Source organism: Meriones unguiculatus, chromosome 7 (assembly GCF_030254825.1).
Source record: "Meriones unguiculatus strain TT.TT164.6M chromosome 7, Bangor_MerUng_6.1, whole genome shotgun sequence".
Taxonomy (NCBI): Eukaryota; Metazoa; Chordata; class Mammalia; order Rodentia; family Muridae; genus Meriones; species Meriones unguiculatus.
Window position 1 is genome coordinate 110361942 of NC_083355.1, and position 20817 is coordinate 110382758.

The 20817-nt window shown below is 50.7% G+C and overlaps 2 protein-coding genes across 2 annotated transcripts in view; one reads left to right on the forward strand and one right to left on the reverse strand.

The window, feature by feature from the left end:
• Nucleotides 1-2716: 2716 nt before the first annotated feature.
• LOC132655349 (uncharacterized) lies at nucleotides 2717-14886 on the reverse strand. The gene is made up of 4 exons (XM_060388358.1): nucleotides 14853-14886; nucleotides 13555-13742; nucleotides 13010-13240; nucleotides 2717-3004 (listed from the first exon to the last, which is right to left on the reverse strand). Exons 1-4 carry the CDS (start codon nucleotides 14884-14886, stop codon nucleotides 2717-2719), a joined length of 741 nt encoding a protein of 246 aa, XP_060244341.1.
• Nucleotides 12803-20817, forward strand: part of Bdkrb2 (bradykinin receptor B2) — a 28340-nt gene continuing 20325 nt past the window's right edge. Inside the window, exon 1 of the mRNA XM_021649416.2 lies at nucleotides 12803-12834. The gene's annotated coding sequence lies outside the window, so the exon portion shown is untranslated. The remainder of the gene's footprint in view (nucleotides 12835-20817) is intronic.

Below are 20817 nucleotides of genomic sequence, written 5' to 3' on the forward strand. Positions count from 1 at the left end.
TGTGAGCTGCCATATGAGTGCTAGGAATTAAAACCTGGGTCTTCTGGAAGAGTCGCAAGTGTTCTTAACCTCTGAACTGTCTCTCCAGCCCCATAAAAGTGTTATTAAAATACCCTAATGTGGTCTCATGTGGATTCATAAGAGGACTCTCTCCCGCTTCAGCAAGTGGTCGCTTCCACACTAACGCCCCAGACACAGGAATATAACATTTAGGAAAAGGCTTTTGTGGAAAAATCAAGTTAAAATAAAGACCCACTGTGACTGTGTCCTTAAAACCAAGGGAAATTGGCACACAGAAAATACCATATGCAGAACAGAGTTCTGCTGCCTCAACCCAAGAAGGTACCAGACACTAGGAGACCCGGCCCAGAGTCATCTCAGCATCTTCTGGGGCCTAGGACCCCGCCATAGAGTGGTGCTACACATCTGGCTTCCGGGATGATGCAGCGCTCTCCTTAGCTTGCATTCCTATGTCCTTGGTACTTAGCCCCGTCAGCCTCAGCACTCCAGTATACACCCTGTGATCTGAACATTAAATGGGAGTTCCCAGGGCCCCAGTGGCTCTTCGGGTGCTGGTCTATTGTGTAACCATTAGTAGATACTATAAACATCACCCCTGAAGAGAGCAAATGTCTGGGTCTATGGGTCCTTTCTGGAAGTGAAAGAAAGCCAGAATGGAGAGGTGAAGCAACAGGGTGAGGTAAGGAGGGTGAACTGGAGCCAGAAGCCTTTACTCTGAAAATCAGAAGCCTGTGGGATGTGGAGTGCTGTGTGCCAATGCTGGCTTGCATTCCTGGATGGGCCTCTGGACTGCTGGCTGGGGACCATGCGCTCACATCCTGACAGGCAGGAGCATGATCTAGACTGAGACAGTGGCAGCACGGTCCTGGGTGGAGGAGCAACCAGGGGCCTTCACCCAGGGACTGCTCTTTCCTCTGTGAGGAAGGCTGCTTGCTTGGGTGATGGGGGAGAGGAAAGCCAGAAAGTCTGAGAAAAAAATGGGACGCTAGGTTATGGGTGGTAAAGGCCCATCTGGAGCTGGCTGTTCCTGAGAGACAGCGGCACTAGGGCACTGAGCTGTGCGACTCACCTTGGCAGTGCCCAAGAGATGTCACAGTGATAGATCGCAATGCCTGGTCTAGTACGGAACAGAGAGAAGGCAAGGAGGGACACAGGTAGAGAGAGGAGTCCAGGCAACACCTCCACCTGGAGTCAGAGGCCTTGGGAGCAGCTGAGCAGGCTGTAAGCAAAGCAGCAAGTAAGAGGCTGCCAGAGCAGGGAGTGCAAATGGGCTGGAGAGGACAGAGCTGCCACATCCTGGCCTCCTCCTGTTCCCCAGACTCCTTTAGGAGGTTACTAACGAGGTAGTGACACAGCTCAGCCGGGAAAGGCACTCACCTCAAAAGCCTGAAGACCTGAGTTCAATCCCCAGAGCTCATGTAGAAGAGACCGACTCCTGAAAATAATAAAGAAATAAATTTCTCTAAGTTAATGCCTTAGTTGGGGTTTCTGTGATAAAACAGCATGACCAAGACAACTGGGACAAGAAAGGGTTCATTTCAGTTTACACATCCTGGTGACAGTTTATCACTGAGAGAAATAAAGACAGGGACTCAAACAGGGCCGGAACCTGAGGCCATGGAGGGATGCTGCTTACTGGCTTGCTCCCCATGGCTTGCTCAACCTGCTTTCTTATAGAACCCAGAATCACCAGCCCAGGGATGGCACCACCCACAATGGGCTGGGCCTTCCCCCATCAATCACTGATTAAGAAAATACTTACAAGGATAAATGTTCTATTCACTATGCAAAAGAAGTGATTGTGAAAATGAGCAATAAACAGAGCTCTTACACTTTACAAATGTCATGATCTGGGCCGGCAACATGGCTCAGCAGGTTAAGGCACTTGCGGCCAAGCCTGACAGCCTAGGTTCCATCTCCAGGATCCATGCGGTAGAACATCAGCTTCCACAAGCTGTCCTCTGACCTTCACGCGAGTGCCATGGCATGCTTGCAAATACCCTGAAATAAATAAGATGTAATAACAAGTGTTAATGTCACAACAAGCCCACAGGGAAATCTTGGCAAAGGACACATCTATCTGATAAAGGGCCTGAAGCTCTCTGTAAGAACTCTCAGAACTCATCCATATGGAAACAAGCAGCCCAGTTAAAACCTGGGAAAATGATTTAAGCAGATATAACACATGAGTAAACACATGCACACTCATACACACTCACATACACATACATGTACACACAATGCACACACATACACAAACACACACACTCATACACATACACACAATGCACACACATACACACAATAACATGCACTCAAATACACATACGTTCACATATATGCAACACACATACACATATTCACATACAAATATACATACTCCCATATACATACATACTCCCACAAACATACATACACTTACAAATATACATACATGCACACACACATATACACACACATCCATACAACATAAACATATACTCACATACACATACATTCACATACACACAACACACATACACTTACACACACTCACATACACATACATGCACACACACACACATATACATGACACACACACAAGCACACATACACTTACGCACACACAGTAATGATTTTAAGAAGCAGAGCGCTCCTATGGCAGGTGCAGGGACTACGGCCATGAGAGGTAGGCAAAGCCTGAGCTTGTGGCGCCTCAGCACTTGGAGGAAGCAGGTGTGACTGCACAAGAGCAGATCCCAGGTGGCTGAGAGTCGTATTCCTGGCAGCACGGGCTCCGAGCCGGGACACCCAACTTCACCCTTGGCCGTGAGCACTGGACCACTGTGGAAACCCCAGAGACATAGTGGCACATGTCTGCAGGCAGTGAATGGAAAGGACCAGCTGGTGATTCAGTCAGAACGACCACCCAGCACTTCCCCTCCGCCAGGCTCCGCAGCGGGAAGGCATTCACTCTTGCTTCCATCGTGTTGCTCAGAATGTCCTTCAATAAACCCCAGGATGAAAAAGTGACCCCCAGGGAAGGAGGAGGTCACCTTCCCTTTTTCTGAGTCATTCTGGTCTGGGAAGAGTGCCTACCCTGGAGCCCGGAAGTGTTTGTTGCCACCCAGCTGTCTGGGCTGCCGTTTGGGGGACCCTGGCTATTTCTGGCATCAGAGAGGCTTGGATCTGTTCCCACCTCAGCCCCCTTGGCTTTTGACAGGACCTTTAGGGAGGCAGTGTCTATTTATGGACTGACAGGATATTCTTGCTCAATGTTGCCCAACCCTGATGTGGGGCCCCACGGTGCCCCTCCCCCACCTCTCAGACCCACTGGTAAACACTGGAACCTCCCAGCCAGGAGAACAGGATGGGTGGCCTTGAGAAGTATCCTGGAACCCCAGGCTCTGCTCTTGAGGTGCCATCACACCCCCCACCCTCTCAGGGGCTCTCCCAGTCCCCCTGGGCCCACGCAAGGGACCAGTGTGTGACTGTGTGTTTTCTCCATCCTCCACTTCTTATCTCTCCCCATCAGCCTTCCTCAGAGGCCTGTCTCTGGAAGGTGGAGGCTCCCTTGGCTGTCTCCATGGGTGGTCCTATTCCTTCTGAACACTGGAATCAGCAATCCTAGTGCCATTCATCTCTTGGGACTTTCAGGAGTAAGACTCACAAGGAATGAGATGGGAAAACCCTCTCCTACTTCCTAAAATTGGAATGGGGTTTGTCTGAACAGTGAGAAAGCAGAGACAGGACGCTCCATGCTGGCCTAGGGCAGCAGGAGCGGAGGTGGCCATGTGGGTGTGTCTGGTGGAGGGAGGGAGGGGTTAGGTGCGTAAAAAATTTGCAGAAGACTGAAAGGTCTAAAGGAAGAACGGACTTTGGAGGGGTCACAGAAACTGGGTTCAAAGATGTCCACAGCCAACCCATGCCTATAGAGAACCTGAGTACCTGCAGAACATGGCGGGTGTTTATATTAGTCCTGTCAGAGAGCAGCAGTGGTCGGGGGCAGCATCTCCTCAGCCAGGATGGTGTCGAGGCTGTGTCTGAAGAGAAGAGAAGCTGGTCCTAGCAGCTGAGACCAGGAGAGAGCATTCTCAGTGGAGAGAGCCAGCATGTGTCTACACGCTGTGGACAGTCATCCAAGTAGCACAGGCCTAGAGGGTGAAGCAGGGGACAGAAAGGGTCAGGGGACACGGGCACCAGGGTGCAGACCCCACGGGCTTGCCAGCACAGGAGGCTCAGGTCATACGCCCAGGGCCATGAAACCACGGGACGGTTGGCCATCTTGAAAAGCCCTCTGGACAGAAAGTAGAATGGTGTTTGCTACCAGGTTTGTTTTTTGGGGGGGAGGGGAGCGAGGCTGTTCACAATATAGGTGACACACAAGCCCCACCCTCGAGTAACTAAGTGTTGTGTTTGGCACTGGCCTGGCAGATCCAAGATCCTGCATTTGTCAAAACCCATAAAACTGGAGACCACAAACCCTAATTGCCCCGTGTGTTCATGTAAAAACAATTATTAAAACTATCCATTCAGGGCTGAGAATGTGGCTCAGTGGTAAAGTACTTGTCCAGGATGGGGGGGGGGGGGGGGGGGTCATGGGCTGGATTCCCGGCACTGCATAAATCGGCTGTGGCGGTGTGTACCTACAAACTCAAGAGGTGGAGGCGGGAGGGATGGAAGGTCAATGGTTTCCTTGGCTGCATATCAAATTCAAGACCAGCCTGGGCTTCACGAGACCCTGCCTCAGAAAAAAAGAAAAATAAATCATTTCAACAACTCTGTGGAAGGGAGTGGATGGGACAGGGGGGCCACAGGAAACAAGCTAGGTTCTCTGGGACACCCCAGGCAAGACCCACTGAGTCCTGGCAGTTGGTAGCTGTGGAGACATGAGCTCGGGTTGTTGACCACTGCGAGCCTCCATTTCCTCGATGGGACATGCGTGACAATCCCCACCCGAAAGCTGTTCCCACGGTGGCAACACCTCCAACCGAGCAGGACCTAGCTGGACAAACTGCTCCCCACTTAAAAGTGGAGAATGAGGGTACATTTTGCCCTGGGCTGGAGAGGTCCTGTGGCTGCCTCAGGATGGCTGGGGTGAGCCACCCACCCAGAGACCTGCTGCAGACACGTTCAGAAAGCAGTTGAAGGCGAAGTGGAAAGAACTGCTCAGCCATGAAGGGCATCTGGCTACCTGAGCTCCCACCCCCACCGCTACCCCCACCCCCTGGCCTTCGGGCCCCCTGACGTCACCTTCCTGACAGAGGAATGTAGCCAGGATGTTGTGTGTTTAGAGTGTTCCTCTCCCAGGGAGGCCCAGGCCTTGAGCTGGGGCTAAATCAGGATCCGCCTGAAGTGAAATGAAGAGTGGGAGACAGGTGGTCCCTAGAAATCCCATGATGTCCCAGGAAGTACAGGTGAGGACAGAGGAACACTCCTAGTGACGGGCAAAGCACTAGATCAGCAGGGCTGGGGTCCTGTTCCACCTCACCTGCCAGTGAGCTGGGCAGCCTGGAGCATATTCCTCACCCTCTCTGGGGAGGAATGAGGTGGGAACCTGCTTCAGAGAGCCACAAGTTCTTATAGAAGGATGCTGCTGGAGAGGAAACACTGAACGAAACCCCAGCATCAACCTGATCAAAGCATCCTTCTGGAATCAGCAGACAGTTTACCCACCTAGGAATGCCAGATAAAAGAGATATGTGGCTGGTGGGAACAAAATGGTGCTGCTGTGTGGAGAATGAGCCGAGAACAAGCCTGTGGCTCCTCCCAACATTAACCACAGAGCTGGCATACAACCCAGGACTGGCCTGAGCATAACGCCAAAGGATTGAAACAGACTTGAGCAAGACCTGACAGATGCATGTTCACACCACATAGTTCACCACTGTCAGGAGGAGCAGCAGCTTCAGAGGGAGCAGTGTGACCCCACCATGGAAGGTTATTCAGATGTGAAAAGGTCAGAACCGGATAGATACTAAAGTGGAAATGAACTTTGTCTTATCCATTTGTCAAGTAGAGGAAGCTAGGCATGAAGGTTTCCATGTTGGATGGTTTCATACGTACTAGATACACAGAACAGGTGGCTCTGTAGAAACCGAAGTTCGGTGATGGACAGAGCCTTGTGGAGACAGAAGACTGGAGTGACTGGTTAGTGGGCACAGTCTCCTTCGGGGCTGGTGGAGATTTGGGGAGCTAGGCAGAAGCATTGGGCGGTTAACACTGAGAATGCTACTGAATTACACAGAAAGACAGTTTAGTGTCTTGGGATTTTTCTCTTTTCATAATGGAGGAAATGAAGGGTGCTTTGAGCTCCTGCCAAAAACGAGGCATGATGCAGTGGGGCTGGTGGCTGCCTCCCGGCTGTCCCCTGACGGATGTGTTCCTATTCTCACCACTCCCATGGGGACTTGCAGGTGAGGCATGGCTTTGCTGGGCTGAGGTCAAGGCTAGCATTGGTGTTGTCCCCAGCCACATGCCTGCCGCTCTGCTGGTGGCCTTCTAGCAACTCTCTTATCTAATCTCACAGCCTGCAGGGCCGATTAACACACTACGAAAGGACAGTGTGCTGGAGTTCTGTATACTAAATCTCGGACGACAAGGGACCAGAAGGCAGAAGGACCCCCACACACACCTGTGACAAATCACAGACACAGACAGGAAGAGGCTCAGCGCAGAGACGGTGGAGACATTGTGTTGGGCCAGAACGTGTCAGGAAGGGAGTGAAGGGACAGTGACTTCAGAGAGCAAGTGGAGTAGTTTTTAGTGGGCTAGCCACCTGGGCAGTGAAGGAGCCAGCTGGCCGACGGGCAGGACCAGGAGAAGGGCATAGAGGGACCCCTGCCTGCTGTGTCATCAACCACTGTGCCACAGCTGGTGGTCAGGATAACAAAGTCTGGATTTGGGACAGGAAGGGAAAATTCTAGGAAAAAAAAAAAAAACAAAATCTCTAGGTTCCTTCAAGCCCTTCGAATCCTCCAACATTCCAGCCAATCATACCTGTCTCCTCTGTCCTGGGCCCCTCCTGTCCTTTGAGAAGTCCCCAGAAGACACCTTCTAAGCCTTGCTCCACTATTAACTAAAGATGAGGGAGGGAGAGAGGCTGGGGACGACACTATGCCAAGATGCTCAGACAGCTGGGTGAAGATCCCAGGTCTGAGAGAAGAGACAGCGTGAGGACCCAGGCAGATCAGCCAGCCCCCTGGAATTCCCAAGCAGAGCCAGGCTTAGGGGAAGAGCCGGAGGGATGCCGGGAACTGACTCTGTAGACCCCTGCGAAGCACTTTCCAGATGGAAAGGCCCCAGCCAGTGTGCTGGGCCTCAGGAAGTGAGTAACTGCCTCTCCCTGCCTCCTGGCAACAGCGCAGGCCAGGGCTGGGAAGTGCAGCAGCTGACTAGTATTGAGGGAGCCTTCCCATTGATGGCTCCACCATCCTCAGAGGGACAGGCCTGCATCCTTCTTCCAGAGAAGCAGAAGAGGTGGGCAGAGGACAGATGAGTCTTCAAGCAGCACCTTTTCCACCTCACCCCTGCACCAGGAATCGCTAGGACCTTACTTGTTTTTAGTTTATTCATTTACAATCCATTATGTAATCCTAGGTAAGAGGCCCAGTGTATCTCCTCAGTGCTGAGGAAAGGGGCCCAGTCTACTCTGTGCTAAGGTGACCCTAACCATGAGGTGTATCAGCTTCAGAGAGGGGCAGGAACAGACTTGTGTACCCATCTCAGCTCTATAGAAGGGACAGATGTCAGAGCCAGAATGTACCTTCCAAGCCCTAGTAATTTCACTCCTTCTTCCCAGGGTCACCTGTCAGCACATGGGGTGTAAAGCCTCAACTAGAAGTGGGGGTACCTGGCTCAAGGGACTCAAAGTGAGTCTGAGACAGGGTGCTCCACCCAGATCCACGCTTCACACCTGCTTTGGACTCTGAAAGAAGGCACTCTTCCTCTAACATCAGTGGCCAGAGGCCCCATCGCATGCCTCCTGCTCAGGCGCCTTTCCAGCGCTGGCCACCCACTTAGACGAAGTACAGCTCAGGGAGAGCAGGGGGAAGAAGATCTGCTTCTGAGTGGCTTTTCTTTCAGGGCAGAAGGCTTTACAGAGCTGGTGGAATGTCCCAGGCTGAGAAGGGGAAAAGGTGAGCTTGGCCTTGCTGTCACATATCAGGGTCCCCTGCTCAAAACAGCATGACCGATGGCTGGGGTTGGCTTGTAAGGAAAAAATAGCGACGGGTTGAGGGCTGTAGCTTGATGGGGAGGTAGAACTCTTGGCCTAACATGCATAAGGTCTTGGGTTCAATCTCCAAGAAAGGAAGAGAAGGAAGAAACAACAGAGAAGGGGGAGCTGGGTGATCAGCTCAGTAGCTCGGGATACAAGTGCTCGCCAAACGAGATCCAGACACCCAGCCTCACCTCGGCATTCTATCACAAAGTGAGCGGAAACAGCAAGTGTGAGACACCACGTGTAACATGACGAGCATAAGCAGCCAGCTGTATAAAACACATAAATATGTATAGCACATACACAAATGCACACACACACACACACATCACATTTCTAACCGCTCCAAGCAGTGCCCTCCCCAGGGTGTGTCAATTTCTGTCTCCCTCACGGAGCTCAAACAAGGGCGAACTTCAGACGTTAGGCCTACCCTCGGGTTTGGAGTGTGCAGGCATGTGCACGCAGGTAGGCCAGAGGCCAACCTTAGTAGTAATTCTCCAGGCATAGATAGTCACACTTTTTTTTTTTTAAGCTTCCTCACTGGCCTGAAACTTACCAAGTAGGTTAGGCTGGCTGGTCTTGGGGCCCCAGGGACGCACATTGCCCCTCCTTCTCCCCAGTGCAGAGATGAACGCACACGCCAGGACAACACCACAGATCTTTCTCACAGCACTCAGGACAGGCTAGGAAGCCTCTCTCAGCCTCTGCTGCCTCCTCAGGCTTCCTTCCCTGCTGTGAAAAGACATCATAATCCAGAGAGTGCCCACCCCCATAAACAAGGGCCATGATGACCCAGCAGGGCTGGGTAGGAGACCTCCACTGGGCATCTTGACCCTAGGCCCAGAGAAACAATTGTGGGAGGGCTGAGTGTCCTACAGGGTGACAATTAGACAAACTGGTATCTCTGAAAGCTAAGAACCGATGTGAAGGAAGAAACAACAGAGAAGGGGGAGCTGCATCCTGCCACCAAGGCGCAACTTGCTGCAAATTAGAATCACCACGGTAGCGGTATTCATGGAGAGTTGTGAGGATTGCCTGAGCGGAACCACCCCAAAACAGGGAAGCCCAGATTTAAAGTGGTGTCCTGGGGACATAGCTGAAGGAAGATCCTTGGCTTGACTGGCCTCCCTCTTGCCTCTGGGATGATTTACCCTGTTGGTGCTGATTTCTTCAATGATATCAGAACCAGACTTTCCAGGCTTCCCTAGTAGACTGAGTCCAGCAGCTCTCCAAGGACTGTCTGAGTTTTCAGACTACTGGGTACCCAGTCTTAAGGACCAAACAACTACTGGGTTCTCAGACTCTCAGGTGTGAGAGAGAGAGAGAGAGCTGTTGTTACTATTTTCACATTCGCCAGTTTAATACATTCTTTTAACACACATGTATGTAGACAGGTGGACAGTTAGATGATAAATAGATACATACATACTTACATAGATATAGGTAAGTAGGTAGATAGGTGATAGACAGACAGAGAACTGGAAACTTTGAGGACTTCTTTCTCACCACCACAGAGAATGTTCTGGAACACTGTAGCATTGTTCACAAATGTAGTGGTATCCTGCTTCGTGCTATTAGGTTGGGTGAGAACTCCTCCCTTCTCCATTCCAGTTATAGGGTGCCCACTGTGTATGGGTAATAAGCAGCAGTAAGCTCCTGCCCTCGAGGCTCTTAAACCCCATTCCCCCCAAAAAAATCAACCAGGCCTGGTGGAGGCCATGCAGGAGTTGGTGAACACAGATGGGACATGGTGCATTCTCAGGAGTCCCCAAACAGCCTTCCAGAAAACAGGAGCTACCATCCAGGGCAGAGATCACAGCCAGTGCAAAGGGCCAAAGTTAAATGTGATCCTGCCACACGTGGGAAGCTGAGAGGGCATCCTGCAGCTAAGGCACAGAGGGCTGAAGTGGCAGAAAATGGCACTAGAGAAGGGAAGCAGGGCACAGGAGAACCTGTGCATATTGTGTGAAGGTCCCTGGCTGGGCGGGAACACTATCAGAGCTTCATGGGAACATCTGACCTCCTCCACTGTCCTCCCTGAATGCAGTGGAGGGCTGAAGGCTGGAGCCCGGTCCAGGCTGAGCACCCCCTCTGCAGCCCCCACGCAAGCACACAGAGTGCTGACCACGTCAGGGAGCACTCAGAAAGAGTTGAGCCAGATTTGCTCATAGCAAAAGGAAATTGTAAAAAAGTGGGATAAGCCAGAGAGGAGTGGTTACCAGTTCATAAGGAATGCTTTGAAATGACTCCACAGCCCACTCTGCCCTTAGGGACTGGGCTGGCATGTGCCCGTCTCTTCACTTCTGCCTGCCTACAGATATATGAGGTGAATGGGTGGGTAGATAAACCAGTGAGTGTAAGGGAGAAAGGAGAGGGCAATTGGGGAGGGAAAAAGAAAGGAGAGAGGGAATAAAAGAAGGAAGAGCAAAGGAGAGAGGAGAATCAGGGAGGAAGGAGGAAAAGTGGAAGAGAGGAAAGAGACAAGGGCTGGTATAAAGACATGGGGAGCTAAATTGAGGAATAGGCCATTCATTGATAGTGTCAATAAACAGGGTTGAGGATGTTGTATAAGATTTCTGGATTCATTTGACAGTTGGACACAACCCCAAGCTGCTAGGCAGAAGACACAATCTTGGTGAGTTGTTGCATCCAACAAGAGAAGAGAAGAGTCTTCCCAGGGCCATACTAGGGTTGGCCCCAGAGGCAGGGTGACAGTGAGCCAGACCTGTAGGGGCAGCCTCTGGGTGGCATGTGGGTGGGGCTAGCTGAGTCTCCCACACTCCCTGGGGATTATCAGCTCTGAATATTCTCATGATACAGGACTTTTCACAGCTGGCCCCAAGGTAAAGAGGGCAGGTGCTCCCCACCAGGGCGAGAGCCCAGTGAGAAAAGAGGCTGGAATGTGAGCTGAACCAGCCACTCTGCCGAGACTACAGAATGCAGACAGGAGAGAGGGGCTTTTCGGGTTTTGTCATTGGTTTTTGAGTCTGGATTTCACTCTGGAGAGCCAGGAGGACCTCTAACCGAAGATCCTGTAGCTTCAGTCCTTTGGATCACCAGTCCAGCTTCCTCCTCCGCTCTACAGAGCTCTTGAAGGGACCCTCCCTTGTGACCCTTCAGTGCTGTGGGAGGTAGAGGGGGTCGTGGTCTTCCGTGCAGAAGTGGATAGGCACACAGCATCTGCATCCAGTGTTAGCCAGTCTACACGTCACTCACCGAGGTGGTAGTCAAGCCGGAGGTGCAGAGGAAGCAATGGGACATCTGTTAGCATACAGGCGATTCAGCCGGCCTGCCTTAGGGTCCTAGCAATTGTCATCTCCTGCCACCGCTGCCAGGTACACCAGGTGTGTGCGGAATTTAAGGACCTCCACCTCTCCAGCTCTCTGTCTGTCTCTGTCTCTCTGTTCCCTCCCCCCCCTCTGTTTCTCCCTTTCTCTCCGTCTCTGCCCCCCCCCCCGCCCTAACGGCTCACTTACAGTCCCTACGTTTTCCCCAGGCCCTCACTCCTCCCTTCCCACAAGATCTGTTGCATGGCACGGGCCGCCATGGTGCTCCCCCTCTCCGCCACATCGCACCATCCTAACAACATCCAGGTCAGAAGAGCCTTGACTCAACTATAGTTAGTCCCAAACCAAGCCAGGGCTAGATCTCGGCCCTAGATCCATAGCATTTCTTAGCTTCAGTCTCTGCCCCCATTCCTAAGGCGACACCGTTAAATTTGATCCCTGGTGTGTGAACTTGACTGAGGGATATTGAGGTGGGGAAGGAATACACGGTAGCTGGGGCTCTGTCTGTGTGGATTCCCGGCTCCTTAGGCTCCTTCTTGACTAGTCTCTGGCTTCCCCTGTACCCTCCGCTCCTCTAATCTGGAGAGAAAGGCACTGTAGATCTTTAGCAGATATTCAAAGAAAATGAGGACAGCCAGAGCTTGAAAGTGGAGGAAGAAGCTGCTTCTAAATTTCCCAAAGGAATTCAGTGGCTGGCAGGAGCCCCAAGACAGCTCCCCCAAGAACTTGGCCAGCAGTGTGTCCCTTCTCTGAGATGTACCCTAGTTTCTGCCAAAGCACCCTTGGGAGGTATGCATGACAAAGAAAAAACAACAACAAAAACACGTTCAGAACTCCCCTGCCCAACTGGCTGCCTTCTGTTTACACCCTTTATGCAAATGCCCAGTGTTTGCACCTAAAACTCAGAAGCAAAACAACCACAGGAGACCCAAAACGGTAAGCCGGTAAGCCGTGTTAAACACTGCCTGCACGGGGTTCCCCGGTGGCCACGCTAGCTGCAGGGGAGACATTTGCAGCTCCAGGCTCCCCCAGTGTGCACACCTGTGGCCATCCCAATTTGGCCCCCCCACAGCTAGGGGTCCAAAAACAGCCCAGCTAGGAGCTGCTGGTCATCCCGGAGCAGGGAGCTGAGCTGGGCTAGAGGTGGAGGGGGAGGTGCTCAGGAGAGTGATGACATCACCGGCCAGCCCTTGAAAGATGAGCTGTTCCCAGTGCCACTCCAGTTCAACTCCTGAGGAGAGAGTAGGACTGTTGGGGACAGCACTGGCAGGCAGGACCTGGACTGAGGGACTCACTACAGCACAGACACGGCTGGCTCCGGGAAAGGTAAGTGACTGGCAAGGGCTAGTCCATGGAGAGCACAGAGAGTGGCCAGCACAGAGAGGTCCTGGCCAGCAGCTGGGACTGAGTCTCGGGCTCCCAGAGGTTCTATGGTCCTGAGGAGTTGGAGGAAGACTCCCTTTCTCCCCTAGCTCTGACAAATGGCTGGAGGAAGGGTTACCGTTACTTGCAGACAAGGGGATTTGGCTTGTTTCTTCCAGTTCATCTTTTCCCCGTGAGTGACCTGCGGTTTGGGCTCCGCGTAGACACCACGGGCTAAAGCAGGAAGCATTGAACGAAAGGCGCGGCAGGACAGGTGTCGAGAGTCTGGCTTTTCACTCACTGAGCCACTGATGGTCTTTTGTGACTCGGGAGAGGTTTTCTCTGCCTGCAAGGCGTGCTTTAGCTGCTCCTTGGAGAGAAGGGTAAGACAGAAAAGAGACTTTGCCCCCACTGGCTATTGTACCTGATGTGTGCCAGTGGTGGCAGTTTTAATCCACAAATCTTTGCGTCCCTCCTGCTGTGGTCCTCCTCCTTCAAGGTAGTGGTTAGGAGTGAGCTTTGTGTGTTGTCGTGGGTTCAAGTCCCAGCCCTGCTTCCACCCCGAGGGTGACATTGTTGGTGAAGGTTTTATACTCAGGACCAGGGCCACACAGAAGAGCCAGGGTCCCCTTCTAATGCAGAGACAGAAATGTGGTCGCCCTTCGACGTGCCAGTTTGACTTACTTGGGTTGCCGGGTCGGTGGCTCCTCGGCCCGTGTGTGGGGTGCGGCGGTGATGCTCGTGGGCCAGGCAGGTTAGAATGCGCCTTCCTGAGTCACAAGCTGCCTGTGGCTCTCTCAAAGAGTCCACAGGAAGCAGGAGCTCTGGAGGGGTGTGGTGTGGTGCCGGGCCAGCCACAACTCCTGGCCCTTCTGTGTCAGATAAGGCCTTGTAGAGGATCTGATTCTACACACACACACACACACACACACACACACACACACACACACACACTGCTCTGTGCCCGGACAGCGGTGTGGGTGCTGGGCACACCCCACAATTGTGAGACTCGGGAGCTTAGGGAGTGTCCCCTGTTTTCCTCTGCTTGGATGGGGGCAGGGACAGGCGGGAAAGGAGGGTTGGAGAAACTATTAAAATGGAAAAGCACATGTGCTTGACTGGCAGGGGACCTTAGGAGCTCATGCCAGCTCTTCCCTGAACTTCTGCACTGCAGCTTGATGTATTTAAAAAGCCCTTGTAATCACGCCCTTCGTGCCCCCCACCCCCACAGATGGGGAAACTGAGTCTGGAGGTAGCAACAACCTCACAATGTTCTTTGCATATTGCCAAGGGAGTCTCATAACTTTATGGGATGCAAGCTCTGTTACCTTTGAAAAAGGGAAAGATACAATGGCTGAGCCTATGGGAGGACGCTGCTCTACAGAGAACCCATTGGATGCCAAGAAAAGGGGACCAAGCCCAGAATAACTGGACTATGTGACCTCTGTTCACACAGAGAGTGGCTGGACAAACATTTCAGGGTGTCTAGGGCTGCCTCTGTCTGCTTGCAGCTGTGGTCAGGAAGGGGATGCATGGGCCAAGAGAGGGTCCTACAGATTGCCAAGGTTCCTGGGCTTCCAGAGTGAAGGTGAGAACCGCACTTCTATGTCCATTCATGGGATATACAGTTCTAGGCTCGAGAACTGGGCCTCGTGGTTAGTATTTGCTGAATAAGTGAAAGGTTGGATGAATGAATGAATGAATGAATGAATGAATGAATGCATGTGCAGTGGACACACTGAAAGCACTGAGAGCACTCAGTTTGTTCCTAAGCTAAAGGAGCTGGCTTGGATAGGTGACACTGTGAGCACCTCCCTGTGACGTCCTGGAGAAAGTTAATATGGGGACAAGAGGGGTAGGGGAGGGGTTAGACAAGAATCGTTTGTGCTTTCTGTGAACCTACAACTGTCCTTAGTTGATCAGGTGGGCCTGTGTTTTGCTGTAAGAAGTCAAAGGTCACTAGTAAAAGGATCAGGGCTCACTGACACCAGGGTGCCAACTGACCCGTTCCGGCATGTCCAGAGTTCCCAGCTCATCATATGCAGCTATCTTAGCATGCATGCTGCCTGGACCAGGAAGCTGGCTGTTGCCCATGGCCTGGTCCCTCTCTCAGGCTCCTCGGGTATTGGTAATGAGCTTCCCCAGAACCACAGCCCATGCATTGTTGTTAGGATCGACACAAGTCAGTTCTCCTTGGCCTCTTTGGATGGAATGTCCAAGCCCTTCATCTGCCCTCTGTGAAGGGCTTACATGACAAGCTCTCCTGGTTTCCTGGGGAGCCTACACCCAAAACACACACCCAGGCTGCATTCCAGAGGAAACTGAAGAACCCGTCTTTCTCTGATCCTCCCACCAAGGTGAGGTCTCTGAGACTCTGGAGGCCAGAAAACTTGGGACCCCATAGCCCCCTCCCAACACTGTCAGAGTTCAAAGTGAGGTGGAACACGTAAGATGTTGGTTCAAATCTCATTGACCTTTAAAAAGTCAAAGGTCATGAGTAGAAGGATGTCTCTCTAGGTCTCTGCTTGTTTGCCTGTGATGGGGATAATCGTCCCTATTTCAGAGGAGCCTTGCAAAACTCCTTAGAGCACAGACTAGAGGGATAGCCCTGAGAATAAGAACCCTCTCCTCCTCTCCTCTCCTCTCCTCTCCTCTCCTCTCCTCTCCTCTCCTCTCCTCTCCTCTCCTCTCCTCTCCTCTCCTCTCCTCTCCTCTCCTCTCCTCTCCTCTCCTCTCCTCTCCTCTCCTCTCCTCTCTTCTCTATTCCTCTCCTGTCCTCCCTTCTTCTGGAGCTAAGTTAGAACTGATTCCATCCTTCCCCTACCACCTGGCCTAAGGCAAGTAATTTAGCTCTCGGGAGCCTTGGTTCCTTCTGCTATAAATAGTAGTTGAATCAGAAACCACCTAAAAATTCAAATTGGAAACCCCCTGAGAGGCTGAAGTGCGAAGGAATAGCCCTGGCCTCCCATAGCAGTGCCACTTGGAGGCCAGTCACAAAGAAGGTAAGAGGAAGAGGCAAGCAGTAGTAACGCCCTGAAGAACAGCCAGTGTGCAGGGGCTTCTGGCTTCCGCAGCAACCCACAGTGAACTGTAAAGTGCCACTGGAGTGTGGGATTCCCGATACAGCAAAATGTTAGCGTGAGGGATACCCGTCCATTGTTCTGATTTGGTTATTATGTGCAGCATGCATATGAGCAGTCGCTGCGACGTATTCCAAAAAGAAGCACTTATATCTCAATTTTTTAAAAAAGTGATATATCAAATGAGGGCATACCTCAGAGCATTTGTCTGGCATGGGTGAGGTCCTGGATTTCTTTCCTAAAACCTCAGAAAATGAGATGGTGTGGTGGTTAGATTTTTTTTTTCCATTTGACACAAGCTATAGTTATCTGAGAAGAAACCTCAATTGAGAAAAATGCCTTCAGGCAAGCCTGTGGGACATTTTCTTAACTAATAACTGATGTGGAAGGACATGGCCCACTGTGGTCAGTGTCCTCCCTGAGCAGATGGTCCTGGGTTGGATACAAAAAAACAAACTGAACAAGCTGGGAAGAGCAAGTGGTCACGAGCTTCCTCCATGGTTCCTGTTTCGGTTCCTGCTGCCAGGTTCCTACCTTGAGTTCCTGTCTTGCTTTTCTCCGTGGACTGTGTTCCAGAAAATGTAAGCCAAACAAACCTTTCCTTCCACAAGGAAACCAAGACAGAGGGTTTGCTCAACTGATGCATGCAGAGGTAAGGGCCGTGTAACTGGGAGCATCTGTGTGTGTCCCCACACGTTGATATGGGCATCTGCCTGTCAAAGCCAGGAGACATCTGGAAAGAGGAGGGACGGGATGAAAAGAGACATCCTTGTAGCCTTCAGGAGTGGGTAATGGGGCTAGTTCATGCCAGGAGGGAGGCTTAGGGTCACTGTGCTTTCTTTTGAATTCTTTGAAACTATCATGGGCATACAATGTCCCTTTACAGACATTTTAATGAAATCTTAGAAGCAAAGCAAATGAGAATAGAAATAAGAAGACAAGCTGGGTGCTGGCTCACATCTGGAATACCAGCACTCAGAAAGCCAAGGCAGGAGGATTGCCCCAAGTATGAGGCCAGCCTGGGTGACCTTGTGTGTTCTGCACCAGCAGCCTGGGTTTACCTATATCTCGCTAGGTATAAGGTCAGGTGGGGAAATCGTACACCCATGCAGGCGGGCACCCAGGAGCCAGCAGAGTGGAATGGCAGTGAGGTCAGGGGTGGGGTCAGAGGGCGGTAGAACAAACTATCCTTGGGTCTTCAAACTATCCTTGAGTCTTCAGAAATCTTGCTGGGACTGAGTGGGAAAACGTATTCACTGAGCACCTACCATGGGATGCTTGGCTCTCTGTTGAGCCCTGGAGCTGGGGAGGGAGTTTTTGAAACCACCTCTACTAAAAACAGACTCAGGCGCATAGACTCTGCTCACACAGACTCAGATCCCAAGGAGAGGTTTGTCTTCCCTGGGGAAAAGAAAAAGAATCTTCTTGATTATTCCAGCCGAGTAGGAAATTCATCGTGTTAATTAATTTAAGAAAGGGGCAACATTATAGAAAAGATGCTTATGATTAATGAAGCCTTCCAATTAAAATCTAAGCTATGGCCCTAAAGATGGTTGGAGCTTGACAGTAATGCTTGACAGTGTTTGAAATAGCTGCTTAGAAAACATAAGCAGTTTGCAACTACCAGGAACTAAAATCTCATGTAATTTCACCTAAAGGTGAAAGTGGAAGAGCAAGGGAGGAAAATGAGAAAGGTGCTAAAGGTTTTCACCTGGTTCTTTTCAAGTGTGGGTTGTGTGTGCATCCGTGTGTGTGTCGGGGGGGTGAGTGTGATCATGTGCCCTCACCACACAAGCACTGTGAGACCAGAGGTCAAACCTTGGGTGTCTTCCTCTATAGTTCTCTATATCGTCAGACAGAGGTTCTCCCTGAACTTAGAGCTTGCCAGTTGGTAGACCAGCAGCCCAGCGAGCCCAAGGGATCCTCCTGTCTCCACCTCCCCCAGCACATAGATTACAAGGACATACCCCAGCTGTGTGTGCATACATAGGTGTGCCTGCCTTTGTGCGTGCGCTCATGTAAAGGCTGAAGGTCAACATTTACTGTCTTCCCTTGTTGCTCTTTGGCCTCGTTTTTGAGACAGGGTCTCTCCCCATCCGAATGGGCTATCCCCTCTGAGATTAGGAACATGTGCCTTTGTGCCCAGCTCTCTTGGTTGTTGAGGATCCAAACGTAGGCCTTCAGGGTTGTATGACAAGCACTTTACCCACGAAGCCATCTCTGCAGCCTCAGTGTTTTTAATCATATCTGAGAGAGAAATCATTTCTCTACTCATGTTAAATCAACGGATACGGATTCTCATGCTTGTCAGTAGTTTTTAAAGACAGCCATTAGCAGAGTAGTAGAAATGATACCCAAGACATGGCCCTACATTTGCAGAAATCAACTGTGTGTTCCAGGCCTGCCAGAAAATTCTCAGCAGGTAGAGATTAATATTGATGGATACTTACATGTAAAGCTCTGATAGGACTTATTGACAGCCTGTACTATGGAAATCAGCAACTGATATAAAACCTTAAAATTTTTAGAAACTCCTCCGGAAACTCACTTATCACAGAGCCGCAGTGAAACTGCAGATATTTGAGAAATGACCAACTCTACGGTAACACTACTTATCAAACTTAGGGGAGACAGCCAAGGCCACACCAGAGGAGAAGTCATACTTTCAGAAATGTTAGTTGCCTAAACCATAAGAGCTGCAAACATGAATTCATTCAAATTCACTTAAAAAAAAAAGATCTACAGCTAAGCTGGGCTTGTCAGCACAGGTCTGTAGTCCCAGGAGGCTGAGGCAGGAGGAAGACAAGTCTAAGACCAACCAGTCTAGGAAACTCAGGAAGACACTCCTATCTCAAAATAAAAGATAAAAATTGACCAGGACTGAAGCTTTGTAGGAGAGTGCTTGTCTCATGTACACAAAGCCATGGGTTCAATCCCCAGCACCAGAAAAAAAGAAAAAAGAAAAAAAAAAAAACCTTAATTAATAATAACCCAAGAAAATAGAGAAAGACTAACTGGAAAGAAGAAAAATTCTATATCAAAAAATTTGCCGGGCGTGATGGCGCCCACCCTTAATCCCAGCACTCAGGAGACAGGTGGATCTCTGAGTTGGAGATCATTGTGTTAATTAATTTAAGAAAGGGGCAACATTATAGAAAAGATGCTTATGATTAATGAAGCATCTTTATGATTAATGAAGAGGTGGATGGAGAGAGAGAAAGAAAAGAGCTTTCTTTAATTCTGTTTGTGTTGCTAAAAGTTGGCCCTTGAAGCCCCTCCCCTTTGTCAACTTTCTGGGGAAAGACAGAGGCAGAAGTGAAATCCTTCTGTGAGGCCAGGCTGGTCTACAGAGTGAGTTCCAGGACAGCCAGAGCTGCACAGAGAAACCCTGTCTCGAAAAACAAAAAATAAGCAAACAAAAAAGCTATTTAAGTAGAGGAGCCCAGGAACTGGCTCTTTCTTTGTTGGTGTACATTACATATATGTAAGGGTTTTATTACAGCATCCTCCTATGTACACATGTGTCACATGCCTGCTCGCATTCACTTCAGTCCCTTCTCTAATCCTCCCTCTGAAGCAAGGGCTGGAGAAGGTAAATGGAGGCTGTGAACAGCTCTGCAGGAAACAGGTCAGTTGCTGGATGGCTGCTCGGGCGGGTGGTCAGGAGTAGTCTGTAGTCTAAGCTGGGACCAGCAGTGCCCCAGCCTTTATGGAGACTACACTGGAGAGGTAAGAGCTGCTCAGATCTCTTCCCATCTGGCCCTGGGACAGAAGGCTCCTCAACTACAGAAAAGCAAGCAGAGAGTGGCTCCTTTACTTCAGAACTCCTGCCTGGATGTCACCTGTCTCTACCTCAATTCTTTACTGGAGTTTCTCTGCCCCAAACTAGGCTCACAACTGTGCCTCTTAAAAATAAGAGGCCCAGTGATTAGAAATTAGGACCAACTGGTCTTGTCTAGGGTTAAGCTCTGCTTATGGCTTGTGGATACTGACTTCTCTGAGCCTTTGCTTTCTCGTCCTTATGGATAAGGATGAGGACCCCTGCTGGGCAGATGGAACAGAGAGAGCCTGTGAGAGCCTGCCTCCCTGCCTGTTATGTGCTAGGATTTGGGAAGCTGGTTTATTCCTTATTCTCTCTCTCTCTCTCTCTCTCTCTCTCTCAACTTTTATTCTTCTTTTATACTCTACATCCCAACTACAATTCCCCTCCCTCCACTCCTCCCATCTCTTTCCATACCTTCCCTCTCTCCCTCTCCCAGATCAGCCTCCTCTGTTTACCAAAAATAAAAATAAAAAAAAAAGAGCAGGCTTTCCAGGGATATGCGCCAAACATAACCTAGCAAGATATAAGACTTAAAACACTTGTTGGGTCTGCTCTGGAATCATCCAGATCAAAGACCTGTATCCGCAGGAGCTAGAGCCTAGTGGGAGGTTTAGAGTAGGCTTCAAGTTCAGGACCCATATGTACCCTGTGAAGCAGAGGGTGTGCCTAAATAGGGGAAAGGGCATGGTATGGGCTGGAAATGTCCAGGTGTGCCATACAGTGCCTCACAGGACCACTGCCACCCACACCTGTCACTGCCACTCCTTCTGACAAACCTGCTCTGTAGGTGAGGTGTCCCTACCTGATAGTCTGTAAAGTTGACACAGTGGCTAAAGCAGCATTGGAACCTGACCTGGCTCTTGTGACACCTGGCCTCCCCAGATAGGCAAAGCTATGGATATAGGCACTGGGGCCTTGGGGGAAGAGTGCAGGCTAGTTGAGAACGGAACGACCCTGAGGCCCCAGCTAGGCACTTCTCCACAGTGGAAGGAATCCCAGAGTCGCCTAAACTCAATGTGCCTTACCTATCCTCTCTCCCAGCAA